The 21,475-nt window shown below is 40.3% G+C and overlaps 1 protein-coding gene across 1 annotated transcript in view; it reads right to left on the bottom strand.

Moving 5' to 3' along the window:
- GABRA5 (gamma-aminobutyric acid type A receptor subunit alpha5) overlaps nt 1-21,475 on the bottom strand; it is a 294,907-nt gene that overhangs the window by 238,450 nt on the left and 34,982 nt on the right. The window contains exons 3-4 of the mRNA XM_040336317.1: nt 16,364-16,485; nt 1,130-1,197 (exon numbers count right to left, since the gene is read on the bottom strand). Coding sequence (XP_040192251.1) covers nt 1,130-1,197; nt 16,364-16,485 — 190 coding nt within the window. The remainder of the gene's footprint in view (nt 1-1,129; nt 1,198-16,363; nt 16,486-21,475) is intronic.

Below are 21,475 nucleotides of genomic sequence, written 5' to 3' on the forward strand. Positions count from 1 at the left end.
ATTTTTCCAACTGGCGTTGCTAGTGAGTTTACTGGGTGCCCTATACAATGTAGAAGCTAAAAGGGAAACTCTGTCAGCAGAAAACATATGAAAATACCACATTAGTTGTAGTGCAGGCACCTTTTTGCAGGGTCTGCATCAAACTGATATGATAAAAAAGCAGCCAGTTTCCAGCTTTGCACAATCCTTTTCAACATGAGAAAGCTTTATGTGTATAGCTAAGGGACTTATCTTATGGGAAAACAGTTGCAATCTGTTAAATAAAAAACGTATCAGCAGAAGACCAAGAGTATCAGTAAACGTGTGATTGTTTCCAATTCTTGTAATTGTCCAGACTTGGGTATTACCGTATTTGCCGGCGTATAAGACGACTGGGCGTATAAGACGACCCCCTAATTTTCCAGCCAAAATGTTGGTTTTGGGATATACTCACCGTATAAGACTACCCCCTTCCTACTAGTCATGCCTTGCCTCATGGTGCCACCATTACATGCCAGACTGTGCCCCATTACACGCCAGACTGTGCCCCATTACATGCCAGACTGTGCCCCATCACATGCCAGACTGTGCCCCATTACATTACATTACCCCTCCATTGTGCTGTTCTCCCCATCCGTGCTCCGCTCCGTGTCCCCCCTTGCTGTGCCCTTACCTTATCCACATGCAGAATCACGGCCGTACTGTACGTTTTTTCAAAAGCCGTGCCTCCTACGTCTTCTGTTCCGTGATAGGCGGAACAGTCAGCTTCCCAGGAGGCACTGTGTTCAGTGTTCGCCTATCACGGAGGCCCTCTCGTCTGAGGACGAGAGGGCCTCCGTGATAGGCGGACACTGAACACAGTGCCTCCTGGGAAGCTGAGTGTTCCGCCTATCACGGAACAGAAGACGTAGGAGGCGCGGCTTTTGAAAAAACATACGGCCGCGATTCTGCATGTCTTTAGGATAAGGTAAGGTTAGGTTACCGGCGTATAAGATGACCCCCGATTTTCAAGAAGATTTTAAGGGGTTAGAAAGTCGTCTTATATGCCGGAAAATACAGTATATAATTTAGATCAGTGCCAGCCTATGAAAAGCATTGATAATAATATTAATAATAATGCAATTATAATGGTTATGATGCTTTAACTTACCATTTCAGTATCTGATACTGGTCCGAAGCTTGTAACATAAATGTCTGTTTTTACTTGGGTTATTCTCTCTGTAGGAAAGAAAATATTGGAAAAACTATATTAAAACCAAGATTGTTTTTGAATAGGCCCTCACTGGGGATATTGATCTAGATGCGTTTAATTTATTACAATCTCCTTCAGTTGTGTCATAATATTAATATAGTACACACTACTGCTAGAATGCACAGCACAGTTGGTGGTCTGCTTTATATGCAGAACTACTTTGCAGCTGCACAGACCAGCAAAAAAGAAAATGGAGAGATGGTTCTATGTTTGCTGAAATATAAAGGGTCTTCTGATGCCTCTCAGCATCCATTGTGACCCTTACCCCAAATAATCTCTTACTTACATCGTTGTTATATAGTTAATAAGGTTGAAAAAGGACTAATATTTATCAAGCGCAGCCTCTCATAACTCTTTGAGGGACAACTGTTGCCAATTTTGCAATAATTCAGCAAAAAAATCCTTCCCGACCTCACAAGAGAAATTGGGTAGCATAAAATATTGATGTATTCATCTTCAGTAATTATATATTTGTTTTTGTAAAAAGTTGCTCAGTCCATTTTACAATTCCATTACGATTTTTGTATTACAACCTCATGTTCTAAAGCATTCCATAGTTTAAAAGCTGATTTCTGGGCATTAAATCCTGCCCCAACCTCTAAGCCTTCAATCCCTTCCTAACCAATCAGAAAAAGAATCCTAATCTATTAGTCCCTATTAATACCTAAATACATGGTCATGTGATGCCCTGGGTCCCTGACACTTTTCTAACTGCAGAGTGGGAGGGTCTTTATTTGGGTTCCCACATCACTGCCTGGGTTATGTGAACATGTTGACTTTCTACTTGTGGGGTCCTCCCAGGTCCTGAAAACTGCACAGCATGAGGATGTTGATGATGTCACAATAAGTGGATCACTAAGGCCTCGTACACACGACCGAGTTTCTCTGCAAAAACCAGCAAGAAACTTGCTGGGAGATATTTTTTTGCCGAGAAAACCGATCGCGTGTACATTTTCGTCAAGGAAACTGTTGAGAAACTCGACGAGCCAAAAAGAAAGCATGTTCTCTATTTCCTTGACCGGAATGGAGAAAATTGGCTTGTCGAGTTTCTCGACGGCTTCACAAGGAACTCGACGAGCAAAACGATGTGTTTCGCCCGTCGAGTTTCTCGGTCGTGTGTACAAGGCCTCAGTGCAAGCACATCAAGCACAGACTGTAGCACTGGATCACCAGTCTCCACTCTTGGAAAAGACATTAGTGATGGACACATGGTAACAGACATTGGTGAATTAAAAAGTAAAAAAATGGAAATTGTAGAATAGGTGGAAGAGGGTGGGACTAAGGGATGAGCTTTAACCACTTTTACTGTAGTGATAGTCCTGTGCTCTGTCACAGAGTGGAAATAGTTCTTATCCAGGCACTTTGTCTAATATAGAGGAAACTGTTTTCAAGTTTCCTTAATAGCTGGTAAAACCTGGTTTGGGACCAGGAGTCTGGAGACTCTGTAGAGACTTGGGAGAGATTAAGTGTCTAATCCTCAGTTCAGGTTTTGTGAACAATCCTCACACTAATTGGGCAAGTGTGGGCAGGTCTCTGCCCAGGAGTCAGGAGGGCACCACCTAGGAGAGAGGTTGAAGCCAGTGCATTAGGTAGCTGCTAGGTATACGCACAAAGTTTGTTTGAAAATACTGTCTGGTGGACACAAAAGGGTTCAAGTATGAGGCCAGGTCAGCAGCACTTCAAGTGTAAGCTGAAATGCTGAAACTCCCCTGTGAGGGAAAACCATGTGATGTCTTGACTTTCTTTTAATAAATGTAGGCAAGAAAAACCCTTATACAGAAGATTAAGCTCTCTACTGTTCGAAGCTGGTTCCTACAGCTAGTTTATGCAACCCTTTATAAACTAATGGTAAATTCTCCTTTCTTCTATATGTACCTAATAATGTACAGTCCTTGGGATAATATTTAATTTGGCATATTTTTATTTATTCCATAAGACATTTTTTATGTAAACAAAATACAACCAATATTGCTAATCAGTCATTATACATTTTTCATCCCCTTTATTCAATTAATTGTTGGCGCTTAAACCATCTGCAAAACTCCTTTTACAATGTGGTGCCAAACATTTACAATGTGGTGCAGAAACACTAGGTTTAAAATTCTAGATGTAAGGTTGTTATCATTGATATTTTAGCATGTAACATCAAGCCCCACAAAACCGTTGGGCCCTAATATGCTGTATGGGCTGTTATGGCGGAACCAGCACTGGTAATATAGAAAGCTTGTAATCCCGATTGGATAGTCAATGTAAGTATTATTTATGATTTCACTACCTTGAAGAATAAAAAATTCAGCTTTATATTTTGGCTCAAGCACTTGCAATCGTAATATTAAAATCATGCAATCCCTCTTGGTTTGCTAGTGTAGGAATTATTCATGTCTTCAGCCCTTCCTAGCATACCAAAAAAATTCTAATTTTCCTCTAGCACTCATAATTGCCACATCTGTCATACCCTGTGAATGACACTTTAAAATCAACAAATATATTACAGTAAATAAGACTTTCAAAGTAATATCACCAAGAATTCTGTATACTCCAAAATGTTCCCCATTCAATAATTCTACTGTAATAATGCTATCCTTCTCTAAGCTGACACTGAGAAGACCTTTCATATTGAGACCCATGAATATTCATGAGCTATCTAGTGATGTAAGCAGGAGGTCTATAGCCTCAGTAGGTAGCTTCAACTTTCCTATTACATAATTGATGCAAAATAATCAAGCTCTAAGGGACTTGCAGCCTAGTGTAATATGACAGAAAAAGATGGAATATTCCATTGAAGAGAAAATCTGGTCTATTAAATGAGTGTAGCTGCTCTGAAAGGAAAATGATCATAAATCACTATTGACTGATTTAATAAACACGTTTGGTATTAAAACCTGAAGCAGCTGCAATTTGTGCACTCTTTCTCGACCCAAAACATGGAGCTGCATTATTTATGTATTAGTTTGGAAAGATACGACTCGTTCATCATGATATATTGGGAATTGTGCAGGGATCGGTAGGTCTCATATTGTACTGAAAGCTCCACTGAAACACACACAAAATTATAAACCTTGTTCTGATAGAAAAAAAAATTCTAAATAAAAGCAGATTAGTCAGAGCAAGCTAATTATCTGTGTAGAAATCAATGCACCTTAGAGGGATACCATTATTAGTTACCCTGGTGGTGGTGATTTGTATGTTTGTAATTAAGAGCAGAGTTGAGCAGACACCTGGATGTTTGGGTTCGGACCCGAACCCGGACTTTGAAAAAAAAGTTTGGATTCGGGACCGAACCCGACCCGAACTTTGACCCGAACCCGAACCCCATTGAAGTCAATGGGGACCCGGACTTTTGACTACAAAAATGTCTCTAAAAAACTAAGGGAAAGGGCTGGAGGGCTGAAAATGGGAGCAAAATGTCACGAAGAGCATGGCAAGTACTCTGGAAATAAATGTGGATAGGGAAATAACTTAAAATAACATAAAAATGTTTTAATAAAAAATAAAATCATTTTGACCTAGGAGGACGAGGTCCATACAGTTTTGTTCAAAATGATTCAACCCCCCATTGCTGTAAAGGGTTTTAGGGAATTTAGTGTACATTTGTAATTGTATTCTATATATTTCTCTCCCAATAGCAAGAAGCAGGAACCTAGCCCTACAAAATGTACTGCACAGACAGTATATCACAGGGGACAGGTAGAGTGCTGGTGAAATATGCAGAGATTCACCTATATATTTATCTACATATAGCAAGAAGCAGGAACCTAGCCCTAAACAATGTACTGGACAGACAGTATATCACAGGGGACAGGTGGAGTGCTGGTGAAATAGGCAGAGAGTCACCTATATATTTCTGTCCCTATAGCAAGAATCAGGAACCTAGCCCTAAACAATGTACTGCACAGACAGTATATCACAGGGGACAGGTGCAGTGCTGGTGAAATATGCAGAGAGTCACCTATAGATTGCTGTCCCTATAGGAAATAGCTGGAACCTCTCCCTAAACTATGTACTGGACACACACAGTATATCACAGGTGGTGGCAGGTGCAGTGCTGGTGAAATATACAGAGAGTCACCTATAGATTGCTGTCCCTATAGGAAATAGCTGGAACCTCTCCCTAAACTATGTACTGGACACACACAGTATATCACAGGTTGTGGCAGGTGCAGTGCTGGTGAAATATACAGAGAGTCACCTATAGATTGCTGTCCCTATAGGAAATAGCTGGAATCTCTCCCTAAACTATGTACTGGACACACACAGTATATCACAGGTGGTGGCAGGTGCAGTGCTGGTGAAATATACAGAGAGTTACCTATAGATTGGCGTCCCCTATAGGAAATAGCTGGAACCTCTCCCTAAACTATAAGATGCAGATCTCACAGAAATAAACAGTGCTTGTGTAGATTTGTGAAGCAGGATACACCTCTCTGACACTGTCCCTCAATCAACAGCAGCCTGTCCCTATAGCAAATAGCTGAAAAAAATTCCTAAACTATAAGATGCAGATTTCACAGAAATAAACAGTGCTTGTGTAGATTTCTGAAGCAGGATACACCTCTCTGACACTGTCCCTCAATCAACAGCAGCCTGTCCCTATAGAAAATAGCTGAAAAAAAATCCTAAACTATAAGATGCAGATTTCACAGAAATAAACAGTGCTTGTGTAGATTTCTGAAGCAGGATACACCTCTCTGACACTGTTCCTCAATCAGCAGCAGTCTCTCCCTACACTAGCTAATGCAGAGTGACGAGCTGTGCTGTGTGCCTCTATCTGATATAGAAGCTGGTCACATGCTGGGTCACATGCTGCACTGGCCAATCACAGCCATGACATTAGTAGGCATGGCTGTGATGGCTTCCTAGTCACACTAGTAAAACAAATGGCGATTGGCTGCCGTGCAGCGCGCCATAAAATAGCCGAACTCCGAACCCGAACTTTTTCCAATTGTTCGGGTTTGGGTTCGGGAGCAAAAAACCCAAAGTCTGTACCGAACCCGAACTTTACAACTCAACCCTAATTAAGAGCATTTCTGTTAGGCAGCAAACAGCATCTACCACTGGAAGCAGTACTGTTAATTGTACAAAGTCCAGAGTAACCACACACTATCTCTTTTTAAGAGACAGACTGCATATGAAAAGGCTTTTATCCTTGGATACTGATAGAGTTTCCTGGTGCATGCTTTCTGCAAAAATGTGAGCATGTTGTCCAGATGTGTAGTTTCAGAACTAAAGGCAAATATAAATATTGAATAATTACCAAAGGCAGTGCAATGGGTATTTTTATAGTGGCTAAGGAGGAGATACATGCTGGTGTTGATATACACCATATGTTTTCCCTTATTAAAAAAAAATGCAACAGAATGCTATACAGTATATAGTGCATATAGTTTAGTAACCCATTCATTTACTAAATGTTTCACTTACAGTATTTTTGTTATACAAATCAAAGCTTAACCAGTGTTGTGCTAAAATTGTACTCCTATTATAGGTAAAAATAACATACTCAATCCAGAAAAGCAACCAGCATATTTGCAAGTAGTCAAAAAAAAGTTTTCTTTACTGATTCCAGCACCTTAAAAACATATTTTTTTTAAATGTGTGGAAAAATTAAGTAAAGAAACCGTGCTTAAAAATACTAAACAAATAGCTGATAAAACATTTCCCAGCTATTCAATTGGAAGCTGCAATTATCATGTAAAACATAAACACAAGAGCAACATTTTAAAATAAGTAAATCGCGCTAACCTTGTGATCATTCAATATGAAATTGATGATAAACTATAAAATCAGATGTAAATAGTGAAAAGAACCACCAATATACAAAATATTGAAAAAATGTCCCATACACAAATTATGATGAATAAATCAATATTGATAAAGAAAAATCCCATGTTGATTGGTGAAAATCCCCCAAAAATTGTGTCCATGAAATACAAACCCCAAAAAAGGATATATATTAAATATGTGTAAAAAACCTGTAAATGAAATAACCATACACTGGTGCTCTGTGAAAAAAAAAAAGTTAATACAAGTGTGAGATGTCATATCCAAAGAAAACGTGTTGAATCCACCACCAAATCAGCAGAAATTACTTCTCACCGACTTGCCACGATCCCCATGACAGAGGATCAAGAGAATGCAAGTAATCAATAGCAGCTTGACTTCAAGAAACAGCATACACAGTCACAAATTCTTAGTAATAGCCTCCCGAACAATGAACCATCAGTGGATGCACGTGGTACATAGAAAATATAAATGCTCCATATAGTGTATTACCGTATTAAAAATGTATTGTAAAAAAACATGTGATACACTTACAAAGTTGCAGTTTAAAAGAAGCCTTGAATCTGATGTGTCGGCCGGTAAAACGAAGCAAGTTTTTACGAAACGTACATAGGGCGGAGCAATGCTCTGACTTCACCTTGTGCTCCATATGTTTTTCCCAGAAGGACGGGTTATCTGTTTGTGCACTGTCCGGCACATCAGATTCAAGGCTTCTTTTAAACTGCAACTTTGTAAGTGTATCATGTGTTTTTTTACAATAAATTTTTAATACGGTAATACACTATATGGAGCGTTTCTATTTTCTATGTACCATGTGCATCCACTGATGGTTCATTGGTCGGGACTTTTTTTCACAGAGCACCGGTGTATGGTTATTTCATTTACAGGTTTTTACACATATTTAATATATATCCCTCTTTTGGGTTTTGTATTTCATGGACCAAATTTTTTTGGATTGTGTATGGGACATTTTTCAATATGTTGTATATTGGTGGTTCTTTTCACTATTTACATCTGATTTTATAATTTATAATCAATTTCATATTGAATGGTCACAGGTTTAGTGCGATTTACTACTTCTTTTAATATTATTATTTTAGATGTATTTGCCCCTTTTGGGTCTTCACTGTAGGACAACTTTAAAAGTAACACACTGAAAAACTTAGTTCCACCTATATGTGGAACTCCCTTTCACAATTGGTGGTGTCAGCTGAAAGTGGTGATAATTTAAAAAAACTATTAAATGTGTTTCTTACCAAATGCAATGGAAAAACAAATGCAATATACGGGGATATGGAAAATAGTGGTGATAGTGCTGCCATCTACACATACACACACAGGGAGAGATTTACTAAAACTGGCACACACAGAATCTGGTGCAGCTGTGCATAGTAACCAATCAGCTTCTAACTTCAGCTTGTTCAATTAAGCTTTTACAATAAAACCTAGAAGCTGATTGGCTATCATACACAGTTGTACCAGATTCTGTGTGCGCCAACTTTAGTAAATCTCCCCCACAGGTTGAACTGGATTCCTTATTCAATCTTACCAACTATGCAAATATATAACTATATGATACAAGAAAATTTCAACATACCCACTGAGTTTTCATCACCTCTGGATAATATATATGAAGAACTTCAAGGTAATCTAATGCTTGGCTTATTTTGAGGGTTCACTCTTTCCTCGTCTAGTCTTTTACTCGGATTTACCAATTTTTAGGTTGCCCTGGGTTAATTGGTGTAGATGGACACCAATTGGATCCACTGACTATGAGGTGCCATGCCCTCTGTAAAAAGAAAGAGCTCTGTAAAGAACAACTATGTTTTTGTCCTGTTCCAGGGAACGCTATTCATCACAGGACGATGAGGGATGTAGAAACTTCTGTCTATAGTCTAGAGTAGTGCTTGGTATCCCCCCAGTTCCCCCCTGGTCAGCTTTTTCCTAGGTCCAAGCATTGTTGTGAAGTGCGTCATAAATAAATCCTTGGAGTTTTTGGTTATAGGAGGAAAGCATCTAAAAAATTATGATTCTCTCTGTACAGTAGTTTGTTCATCAATTATGTCCCCAAACCCTTATAATCTAAAATTTACAGGAAGAAAGATTTACATCACATTGATATCATTTTTTTTAGGAAAGTTAGACAGGTGGACAACATCGGAATATACTAATTGGGAAATGTGTTCATTTGTTCTTCTTTTCAAGGAATGCATATTAAAATTCTGTGGGTATGACATCACACTCTAAATCTACCATTAAGGGGACATCTAACATTTCTTCATTCACCAACAGTCTAGTAACAACAGCAAATGCTTTTGAGTATTTATATGTGAATGTATACCCATTATTTTTTAGCTTAAAACGAAGTTCCACCCAGAAATGGAACTTCCGCGGATCGGATCCCCCCCCCGTGCCACATTTGGCGCCTTTAAGGAGGGAGCGGATACCTGTGAAATCCAGGTATCTGCTCCCACTTTTGGGGGAAATATTGCCTCAATCTTGTGCGGCGATCTGCGCAATGTCTGCCCCCCCCACTGCCTTCTGGGAGACACACAGGTCCCAGAAGACAACAGGGACCACTCAGAAAGTGCAAGGCAATTTGCGCATGCACAGTAGGAAGCAGGCTGTGAAGCCGCAAGGATTCCGGTGCCTGCACCCGGAGCTGAGCGATGGGTTGGTTTCGGGTAACAACATTGCGGGGTCCCAGAACAGGTAATTATCCATATATTAAAAAAGCAGAACTCCACTTTAAATGGAAATAACAAGATGTAATAATTAACTGTCACATCTAATAGCCCATCCAAGACCTAAAAATAACCAAAATCTAAAAAAAAAGTAATACAGACTGTAAATACTGTGGATACATCTAAACATAACCTAACTAAATCCAGGGCCGTCTTTAATATGGATTGTACCCTGGGCAAAATTTTCTTTGCATGACACAGTTAATGCAAATGCACTGTGTTTTTAAATGCATGGCCCACATACCTAAAAATGCAGCAAGCTTTCCAGTGAGGGAACTGCAGGTAAGTCGCATGGTGCAAAAGCAGGATGGATTTCAAGGCCACTGAAATTTTTAAATGCTGCATGCACCTTTTTTCTGTGGGAAACGCAGGCATAGCAGCCCATTTAAATGAATAGGATGCTGTGCCTTTGAAAATGTGGCCCCCAACCTGCATACATGTGAATCAGGCCTAAAGTAGGCCCATCAAGCAGTGTCTACTCTAGTGGTGGCCCAGGCCATGCAAATAAATCCTTCTGGACACAGCCACAGCCTGGACTAGTCAGGATTTACTAACTAACTGTCTGGATTAACTACCTATATGGGGAGCAGGAGCCTAGGGAGGAGAAAGACCTATCTTGTCCGGTCCTGGCCAGCTTAGCTCGCTCTGATCACTGCCTGAGCTGCCTCACTCACAGGAGCACTCTGCTTCGGCTCCACTGCGCAGTTCGACTCCTACCTGCCCGAGGCCTCCTGCCATGTAGCGCACACACCATTCATGGCAAGGGTTGGGGTCAGAGCTTCAGTGGAGCTCAAGGCCCCGCCCACTCCTCTCTCCCCGCTCCTTGCTAGAGAAAATATTCAGCAGCAGAGACTGCACAGTGCGCCGATGCCAGGGCCGGCCGGGTGCCGGCTTCTGTGCGCAGAAAGTGTAGTCAGGCGATGGGCGGACTGCGGCTTAAGGGGCAGCTCTGCTTAAATTGGGCCCCTAAAGATTTACAGGGCCCTGGGCAGCTGCCCCTTTTTGCCCTGTGGTAAAGACGGCTATGACTAAATCTCTTAAACTTTAAGATTAACTTAGCTAAACTGCAAAATCAAACCCACATTTTAACCTGAATATACCCCTAACTTTTACCTCTAAATAATACATTTGCTTAATCCTCAAACCTCAAAAAACCTAACCCACATTTTAACCTGAATATACCATTACAGTTTAGCTCTAAATAATACATTCGCTTAATCTTCAAACTTAAAAAAAACCTAACCCACATTTTAACCTGAATATACCCCTAAATTTTACCTCTAAATTATACATTTGCTTAATCCTTAATCCTCAAACCTTATAACAAAAAGAATACCATAACTCTTAAATCATTGTGACAAAATGAATACATAAACAAACAAATAACTTTTCATAAGAATCTAAAGTCACAAAAATATGAACTAAACACTCAATACCCATCTTGAGCAAGACATCTGAACTAAGATATCTGAGCAAGACATCATGGCTTAAGACATTTCTTCTTTTTCATGTTTTTTTTTAATATAATGCACTCTTAGTCCGTACAGATAATTAATATTTTGTACTAGAGGTATTTGAGACTCCTTAAATCTATAGAATGGAAGATGGTTGCGTAGTCGACTTCTCAAAAATGTGTTAATCTTAATTGTTTGTTAAAGGGAAGGGTGGGTGGGGGAATTATTCTACCTCCTTGGGCGCAGTGTGATCCCATTTGGGGTGTCAGACAGGTATTTGCACCCACTTCCGGCCCGGCATTCACGGGCAAAGGACGGGCATTGCATCACATCCCGTCGCCCCCCCCCCGTTGTTTGCTGGGAACACTCGGCTCCCAGAACACAGTGGGAGCCAATCGGCGGGCGCAGCGCGACTCGCGCATGCGCCGTAGGGAACCGCGCAGTAAAGCCGGAGCGCTTCACTTCCTGTTTCCTCAGAGTGGATGGAGGGGGGAGCAGCAGGGTGACGAGCGATCGCTCGTCCTCTGCTGCGGACGCCGCTGGACTCCAGGACAGGTAAGTGTCCTATTATTAAAAGTCAGCAGCTGCAGTATTTGTAGCTGCTGGCTTTTAATATTTTTTTTTGGCGGAACATCCGCTTTAACCTTAACCTTCTTCTAACCTACTAAGAGCTAAAAAAGAGTTTTGATATGGGATACATTTTAAGTCTTGACAATCTCTTCATATGCCAAGTACTTTGTTTTAGGTAATTGTTTTTATGTGTGTTTGCATATAAAGGGCCAGATTCACGTAGAACTGCGGTGGCGTAACGTATCTCATTTATGTTCCGCCGCCGCAAGTTTTACGGGCAAGTGCTTGATTCACAAAGTTGCGGCGGCGTAGCGTAAATCCCCCGGCGCAAGCCCGCCTAATTCAAATGATCCGCAAGGGCGTCATTGGTTTCGACGTGAATGTAAATGGCGTCCAGCCCCATTCACGGACGACTTACGCAAACGACGTAAAATTTTCAAATTGCGACGATACTTAACATTGGATACGCCACCTAGGGGTCATGTTTATCTTTACGCCGCATATCTCTTACGGAAACGGCGTAAATTTACTGCGACGGGCAAGCATACGTTCGTGAATTGGCGTAACGACTCATTTGCATATTCTACGCCGACCGCAATGGAAGCGCCACCTAGTGGCCAGCGTAAATATTGCACCCTAAGATACGACGGCGCAGGCCGTCGTATCTTAGGCATGTTTAAGTGTATCTCAGTTTGAGCATACACTTAAACATACGTCAGGCTTAGATTCGGAGTTACGTCGGCGTATCTACTGATACGCTCTTTGTGAATCTGGCCCATAGTGTATGAAAAAGTCCTCCCAATACTTCCCTCCCTATCCTTCCTACTCTGGTAAGCCTCCCTGAACACATTCATCTCAAGCCTCTCTATGCCTAAAACATAAGAGCATGACAGCACTCTGCAATGTCATACACCTTGATTGGCCCTCCCATTCTCACCCTGTTTTTATTATGCAGAGGCTTCAGGCAGTTATGCTATTACAGTAAAACAATTATATATATTACTATCCTTATTATACTGAGGCTAATATTGTTTTAATATGTGAAGTAACATAATGGATGTGCTGTAATTTTGCAATAAAACTAAGATTGTCTTCTAATTTCTTCACTTGTAAAACAGCATTAGGTGAAATCAATGTCCCTCTTGTTTCAGCAATGATTATGTGGAAAGATCTAGATAGGGAGGCTAAAATTATGCAATGTTGCAGCTGTTTAAAGCTCTCAAACCTGGCCCAAGACTGAAGCACCTCCCGAAAAAGCTTTTTTTATAATCCTAACAGGAAAGATTCACTTGCCCTTATAATTATCACCCTAGGAGCGGGGATTGCATGTAATTCTATTTTAACATTTTATTAGATCTGACAGTTGTATTTATAGTGCCTTCTTTATGAATGGCCAGCAAGCAGTATTAATTCAGTATTAATATTTTTGTTACTCTGACAGTCACAAAAATCACATACATCTTTTAGCTTTTTTTTGGAAAGCAGCCCAGGCTGCTTAATTAGTAATAAAGGTAACTTAAAGTGTATTTTCGCTGAGTACATCTTTTAAGTTATTATTGCAGTATTTATCTTGGGCAAAGTTTTGTAATAGATTTCTACATGTATACTTGCTTGATCTTCTTTATGTTTGTTATATACACTGAGCAAAATTATTGTAGCACCCTGGAGTTTAGGCAGGGTTGCTCCTCACAAATTGACTTGCCAGGAGTAGTTATCCTGGTTGATTGTTAGAGATCCATTGATTTCTCCCTAAGTTTGACCTTGTTGCACTTTTCTCTTCTACCACTAGGTGGCCAGGTACTTGGTAGTACTAGATGCGAGATAGGCAACGCAAGGTCAGGGTATGGGTATGTGGAGTGTCTCAGCCAATGGGCAGGGGTTTTCTTGAATCCCTTGACCCGCTGGGAGAGCCTATATATTTGGGTGGAGTCAGTGATCTATGTTCTGTGCCATCTGGACAGCTGTCTGGCTGGACGTTTTTTGTATTGCCCGGGTTGCTAGGCCAGAGATTGGGCTTATCCCGGGCACTTCAGGCTGCTAGGCTGTCTAAGGGCCTATTCAGAAGCAAGAGAGCAGCGCAGTTTTGGGACTTCGTCTTGCAGTCCAACCGAAAGTGACGGTTCTGTTGGCCGGAGAACCTGTCGTGGTTAGAGGTAGAGGGGAAGCTGTCATCAGTAAGGGACTATACACCTTATTACCAGGGACCACAGTGAGTAAATATAGCAAGTACCAGAGCAGTATTCTCACCAATCGTGGGAAGGTGAAGAATCTGGAAACTTCAGTAGGAACCAAGCCAGGGACCCAGCCAGCGGAGGTGACACTTGCAGAGTAGCCTTGTGTGTCAAGCTAGGGACCGACCAGGCCAGCGTGGGTGAAAGCTTGAGAGGTATCTAGTGTGCCAAGCTAGGGACCCAGCAGAGAATCGGGGGTGGCGCTTGAGGAAGATACCACTGTGAAGATTGAAGGAGCTCAAGGGATTCAGTGACAGTGAATCAGTGGTTCTATTGAGAGACTGGGAGCTCAGTGGGCTGAAGAACTACAAGAAATGATTGTAGTGAAAGTGAAGGAACTGTTGAGCCTTGTGTTTGGAAATGTTAAAGACTGTTACCTTTGGAGACAGTATTCCTACACATTCAGATGTGGCTTCTTGCTGGATGCCTTTCCCTGCATGGCTGTTCTCCTATTGAAGTCTCGGAGTCTGCCAATTAAGCTTTCAACTACCTAAGGATGTCCTGGACCTAACCCTCTCTTTCTAAAAAAAGTTTGTTAAGAGAAATAAACTCTTTTTCTTTAAGAAGTGTCTAGCTCCCAAAAACTTTAACTACTCTGCACACACCATGACCCACTACATACAGAAGGATGTCAGCTGTCCCTGGCCCTGGAGGTTCTCATCAGATCAAAGGAGGCCTGGGACCTTGCTACATTATAAACACAACACTTTTGTGTTTGCCCCTATTTATCATGAGCTGAACGCAAAGATCTATGACTTTTTCCATGTACACAAATGGCTTATTTCTCTCAAATATTGTTCACAAATCTGTCTAAATCTGTTTAAGTGAACACTTCTCCTTTGCCAACATAATCGATCCACCTCACAGGTGTGACATATACAGATGCTGATTAGACAATATGATTATTGCACAGGTGTGCCTTAGGCTGGCCACAATAAAAGGCCACTCTAAAATGTGCAGTTTTACTGAATTGAGGGGACGGGGTCCAAAAAAACAGTCAGTATCTGGTGTGACCACCATTTGACTCATGCAGTGCAGCATATCTCCTTTGCATAGAGTTGATTAGGTTGTTGATTGTGGCCTGTGGAATGTTGGTCCATTCCTCTTCATTGACTGTGTGAAGTTGCTGGATATTGGCAGGAATTGGAACACGCTGCCATATACGCTGATCCAGAGCATCCCAAACATGCTCAATGGGTGACATGTCCTGTGAGTATGCTGGCCATGCAAGAACTGGGGTGTTTTCAGATTCCAGGAATTGTGTACAGATCCTTGCAACATGGGGCCGTGCATTATCATGCTGAAGCGAGGCGCTTTTAAATCACTTCAATAGAGAGTGGCGCTTTTGAGGCGCTTTTAGTTCTCCCCACATTGCTCCAAAGATGTTGCTTGGATGAGTTTTTTCACCTCCCCACCAGCGCACCGCCCCAGTGTGAAAGCATCCATTGATTTTAATGGGAAGCCGTTTTTGTGAGCGTTCAGGCAAATTTTTAAGACCATTTTCACACTGCAGCGCTGCTAAAACAGCGCTAAAGCGCCAGTCATTTTTGCAGTGCTTTAGCAGTGTTTTAACAGCGCCTTTCAAGACGTTTTTTTTTTACGGTGCTTTGGAAGCCCTGCCGATTCATTTCAATGGGCAGGGGCGTTTTAAAAGCGCTATTAAGGCTACTTTCATACTGAGTCACTTTGCAGGCGCTATAGAGCTAAAAATAGCACCTGCAAAGCGCCCTGAAAAAGCCTCTCCTTTCACTCCAGTGTGAAAGTGCGCTGGCAGGATGGTAAAAAAAAGTCCTGCTAGCCGAATCTTTGAGACGATGTAGGAGCAGTGTATACACCGCTCTTAAAGAGCCCCTGCCCATTGAAATCAATGGGCAGTGTCGCGAACACGCCGGCAAAGCGTTTTAACCCTTTTTCACCCGCTAGTGGGGGTTAAAAGCCAATGCCCCCACCGCCCCGGTGTAAAAGTAGCCTAATAACGCTCTCAAGCCACCCCAAAGATGCTGCTTGCAGGACCTATCCTAATGTATGGGAGGTAGTTTTCATGCACTTTTAGAGGCTATTTCTAGTGCTAAAATGCTTAAAAACTCCCTCAGTGTGAAAGGGGTCTTACGCAAAAGAAAGTGCTTGAAAAACTCCTGAGTGTAAAAGGGGTCTTAAAGAAAACTGAGATTTTTTTGGAAGATAAGAAGCAATATAAGCTCTTTAGAGCACTGTATATGGTACTCACTGGGTAAAGGCAAACCTAGAACTTAATTATTCTCTTATAGAATATATTGTAAGATGTTATGAGATTTCATGACTCTGAATACATGATGAGAATATTAACCATTGAAAACAAATTACATTTTTTACCTCCAAGTCCAGGTCGTAGTCTGTTGTCATATCCATCTAGCAGACCATCAAGTATTCGGGTGAATATTGTAATGTTATCATTGGCGTCTTCTTTTATTGAAGCAGTAGTTATCTGTGAAAAGCTGTGTAAGAGGATGTATGCACATAAGTCTTTAATAAAGCATTTCTAAAATTAACACAGACATTGTCCTTTTGGGTAGAACTGTGGCCAGGTTATGGACATTAAAATGTTTGAACAAAAATGGTGCTGCACTACAAGGGTGTAGGGAACTTACATTTTGATAATGCTCTCTGTCTCAGCCCCAGTAGGGATGCAGGTGTATATACCAGAACAATGAAATAAAAAAATGGGGTATCAGTAGTAAAAGACAGACTGAGAAAAGGCAGGTAATAATCACATCTTCACAGAATAAGCTTAAAGGCCAAGTTCACCCTTGTTCACCTTTTTTTTTATTTATAAATTCCAGCTGCCCTATGTACCAATATAGCATTAATGTACTTATTTGTCATTAATTCTACACAGGCTTACCTCACTCTCTTCGTAGTTGTTTAAACGCACTGCTCCATTACTTCTGCCTTACTTCCTGGACAGATTTTAGGTCATGACACAGGAGGGAGTTGACCAGCTGTGGATAGATGCTGTAGGGTGTGTGCTAATGAGATCTGCTGGTCAACTTCTAAATATGATCAGGAAGTAAGGCAGAAGTAATCGAGCAGTGTGTTTAAACAGCTATGAAGAGAGTGAGGTAAACCTGTGTAGAATTAATGGAAAGATGTTTTAATTTTGCAAAATAAGTATATTAGCCACTTAACCCCCGGACCATATTGCTGGTCAAAGACCAGAGCACTTTTTGCGATTCGGCACTGCGTCGCTTTAACTGACAATTGCGTGGTCGTTCGACGTGGCTCCAAAACAAAATTGGCGTCCTTTTTTACCCACAAATAGAGCTTTCTTTGTGTGGTATTTGATCACTTCTGCGGTTTTTAGTTTTTGCGCTATAAACAAAAATAGAGCGACAATTTTGAAAAAAAATTAATATTTTTTACTTTTTGCTATAATAAATATCCCCCAAAAATATATATATAAAAAAAAATTTTTTCCTCAGTTTAGGCCGATACGTATTCTTCTACATATTTGTTGTAAAAAAAAACTGCAATAAGCATTTATTGATTGGTTTGCGCAAAAGTTATAGCGTTTACAATATAGGGGGTAGTTTTATGACATTTTTATTAATATTTTTTTTTACTAGCAATGGCGGCGATCAGCGATTTTTTTTCGGTACTGCGACATTATGGCGGACACTTCGGACACTTTTGACACATTTTTGGGACCATTGGCATTTTTATAGCGATCAGTGCTATAAAAATGCATTGGATTACTATAAAAATGCCACTGGCAGTGAAGAGGTTAACACTAGGGGGCGGGTAAGGGGTTAAGTATGTTCCCTGGGTGTGTTCTAACTGTAGGGGGGGTGGCCTCACTATGGAAAATTACTGATCTTCTGTTCATACATTGTATGAACAGATGGTCAGGCATTTCTCCCCTGACAGGACCGGGAGCTGTGTGTTTACACACACGCAGCTCCCGGTCCCCGCTCTGTAACGAGCGATCGCACACGCACGGGAGTCGGGGGCGAGCGGGGGGCGCGCGCCTACGGCGATGCGCACGCGCTCCTAGTGGTCTGCGCGAGAGCCGACATATAGCTACGGGCTCTCGCGCAGGGGAGCCGACCTTCCGCCGGTGGCTGGTCGGCAAGTAGTTAATGCTATTACAGGGTTGTGAAGAGGATAAGGGGATTATAAAGGCACCGATATAATCCCCTTATTCTCTTCACAACCCTGTACTATCTTATAGGGATGAGGTGCCGCATCGAATAGAGGATACACCAATCACTTCTCTCAAACTATATTAATGCTATATTGGTACATAAGGGAGCTGGAATTTAGAAAAAAAAGGTGAACTTAGCCTTTAAGCTCATTCTGTTAAGGTGTAATTATTACCTGCCTTTTTTCAGTCTGTCTTTTACTACTGATACCCAATTTTATTTTATTTTTTAAGTGAACTTAACTTTAAGTAAAAATTTCAATTGGATAAAAATATATATTAAATATAACCTTCCAATAACTAGGTAACAACATTGTTAAACCAAATGATTGATCTGGATGGCCTTTACAATACATAAGCTTTGAAAAAAACCTTCACTGTCCTTTGTAGTTACAGTTATCGTGGTGCTCTTCACACATTAACAAATTGGCACATGAACATCAAGCCTGGTGTCAGTCCACTAGGTAAATTAAAAAACCATATAAGGGATCAGCAATATGGTAAGGGAGAAAACCAAAAAGAGGCATTAAAAAGGCATGAAAATAAGGCTTATAATAAGTCCATAATGTCCATACAAGTACACCTTGAAGGCAGCTAAAACTAAAAAGATTTAGGTGTCTGTTTAATAAACTGAGAAGTTTTTTCTCAGTTCAGTTCTCGGCAGTTCTCAGAGGAAAATTATCTCCTCTGCAGCCGATTTAATAAACTGAGAACTTCAGTTCTCGGAGGGAGAACAGAGGAGAAGTGTTTCCTCTGAAAACATCCAAGATCTGTGTAAAAGCGGGTGGGCTGCTTGTAACCTTGTGAGATATTGTGAGATTACGGTGCAGCCGAGTTCAAAAAGTGAAACTAAGAACATGTAAATACATGTTTTCAGACGTGATAACTATATATCCTGTATATATACACATGGGTGTGTGTGTATATATATATATATATATATATATATATATATATATACATATACACACACACATATATACAGTATTTATATATATATGTATAAACACACACATATATATATACACAAATACATGAATATATATATATATTCATGTGTTTGTGTATATATGTGTGTGTTTGTGTATACATATATATATATACTGCATATATATGTGTGTATATATATATATATATATACACACACACATATATACAGTATCTATATACACACGTGTGTGTGTATATATATATATATATATATATATATATATATAATGTTGTTAAAATAATTTTTAACCCACTGGTGCTGATATTAGGAAGAAATAAGCCTTATTCCATTTATCACACCAGCTTCTCTCCCAGATTCTCCACCTCTGAGCTGGTGAATCTGGAAGGGAGATATTTCAGTGGAAGAGCTGTGAGATCTTCAGATCTCGGTTTATTAAACTGGCTGTTTGTGACAAAACATCCATGTGCTGTGATGAGAAGTGAAGAACATGTTCTCTGCTCCTTATCTCAGTTTATTAAACCGGCAATGATCATCATGATCTTGGCTTATTACGATTTATTAAACGTACACCTTAACTTTGCAGGTAGATTGTTCACTAGTGTCTACATTAATAACAGAGGTCAGTAAGTTTTTTTTTGTTTCCTAAATCGAACAAGATGTTGCCGCAATTTAGAAACCTCCCTGGAAAGCACTGGGGATTTATCCTTCCCAGGGTGCATTTGTGAGGCCCTAGCTACATTACAAAAAGCCTCTTTGACAACAACTCCCACCCTAGAGGCCCATTTTCTGCTAACATTGCTTACAGTAAATTTGTCTATATACTGTACATTTATATGTATATGTCCTATACAGGGTAGGTAAAAAAACATGGATTCTTTACTTAGGCTAGTGGCACTGGAAGCATGATTTAAAAATCAAGCAGAAACTGTAAAGCCCTGCACACACGGTCTGACCTTTGTCCGACCAAAATCACATCGGAATCGGCACACATGTTCTCTATCTAAACTCCGACGGAGTTAATCGGAATTTTCAATGGAAATAATCCGATGGGGCATACACACGGTCAGAGTATCTGATGGAAAAAGTCAGTTGGACTTTTTCAATCGTAAATTCCGATCGTGTGTACGGGGCATAAGATAATTCTGTATCCACAACTGGTGGGTACTCATTTAGCATTTCACCCAGAAAACATTGGTTTTAAGTGCAGTTCAGATTTCAGCATTGTTGTAAGGAGGCTTGACTACTTCCACAAGGACATTTTTTCGGAATTCCTTATTATATTCCATTCTAATTTTACTTTGCCTATAATACAGAAACATATAAGTTGTGCTTCTGGACTACTAGTTCAATTTCTTGCCAAATTAATTTCAGATCTTTTGTTAATAGTTTGAAAAGTTAAGACATTTAAGGTCTAAAAGTCACTTACCACTCACATTTTTATTTTTAATAGAAATCTGTCAGGAAAAAAGAAACGCTTTATATGATAATATTGCTCTGAAACAACAACCGTGCCCATGACCTTTGCAAGCCAATTTACCAGAAACTCTGATATTCATGGGAGCTAAAAAATGAACTTCAAAACCGAAAAAAAATTAAATATCTCCAATTATGATGTTGCAAACTCAGTAAGAATCTTGGGAGAACAGTGTATAGTGTAATGTCTGACATACAATATGTTCTAGAATAAACAACCTTATTTACAGATTTTACAGATACTAAGACCAATACAGAATCTGTCATTGCTGAGCTTCCTCTAAAAATACCAGCTGCCTGGCTGCAATACTTACTGTGTTTCTGACACAGAGATAGCATACAGACTTCAAAGTAAGAGCAAAGTCAGAACTTTTAATCTACATACATACATCAAGTCAGAAAGAGTTAAGCATGACAGTCAGGCAACTAGAATTTTATGATGAGGGGGCAGCAAAAGAACTTGGTTGTATTGTCTCAATAAAACATTCTTTTAGGCTAGGTTCACACTGAATAGCGCAATTTTACCGCGAATTCGCGGACACAATTTTGCCGCGATTCGCTGCCACGATTTCAGGGAATGCCAGTCTATAGAGCTGAATTTGCATCGCACATGGATCAAACTCGCACAGGACCCTTTTTTCTCGCAGCTTAGATTCGCACCGCACTGATGTGAATGGCATTAATGGAAAACAATGATATTTTAATGACTTGCGAATTTGAGTGATCGCAACGGCTCAAATTCGCAAAAGAATTTGCAGCAGTGTGAACCCAGCCTAAAGACTGTAAAGAATAGCAGACATGATAAAGGGACCCTAAGAACAGTGAAGTAACTCATCAGTAAAAGCTTAGCTTTTAATATATA

This window comes from Rana temporaria, chromosome 2, assembly GCF_905171775.1.
Source record: "Rana temporaria chromosome 2, aRanTem1.1, whole genome shotgun sequence".
Classification (NCBI taxonomy): domain Eukaryota; kingdom Metazoa; phylum Chordata; class Amphibia; order Anura; family Ranidae; genus Rana; species Rana temporaria.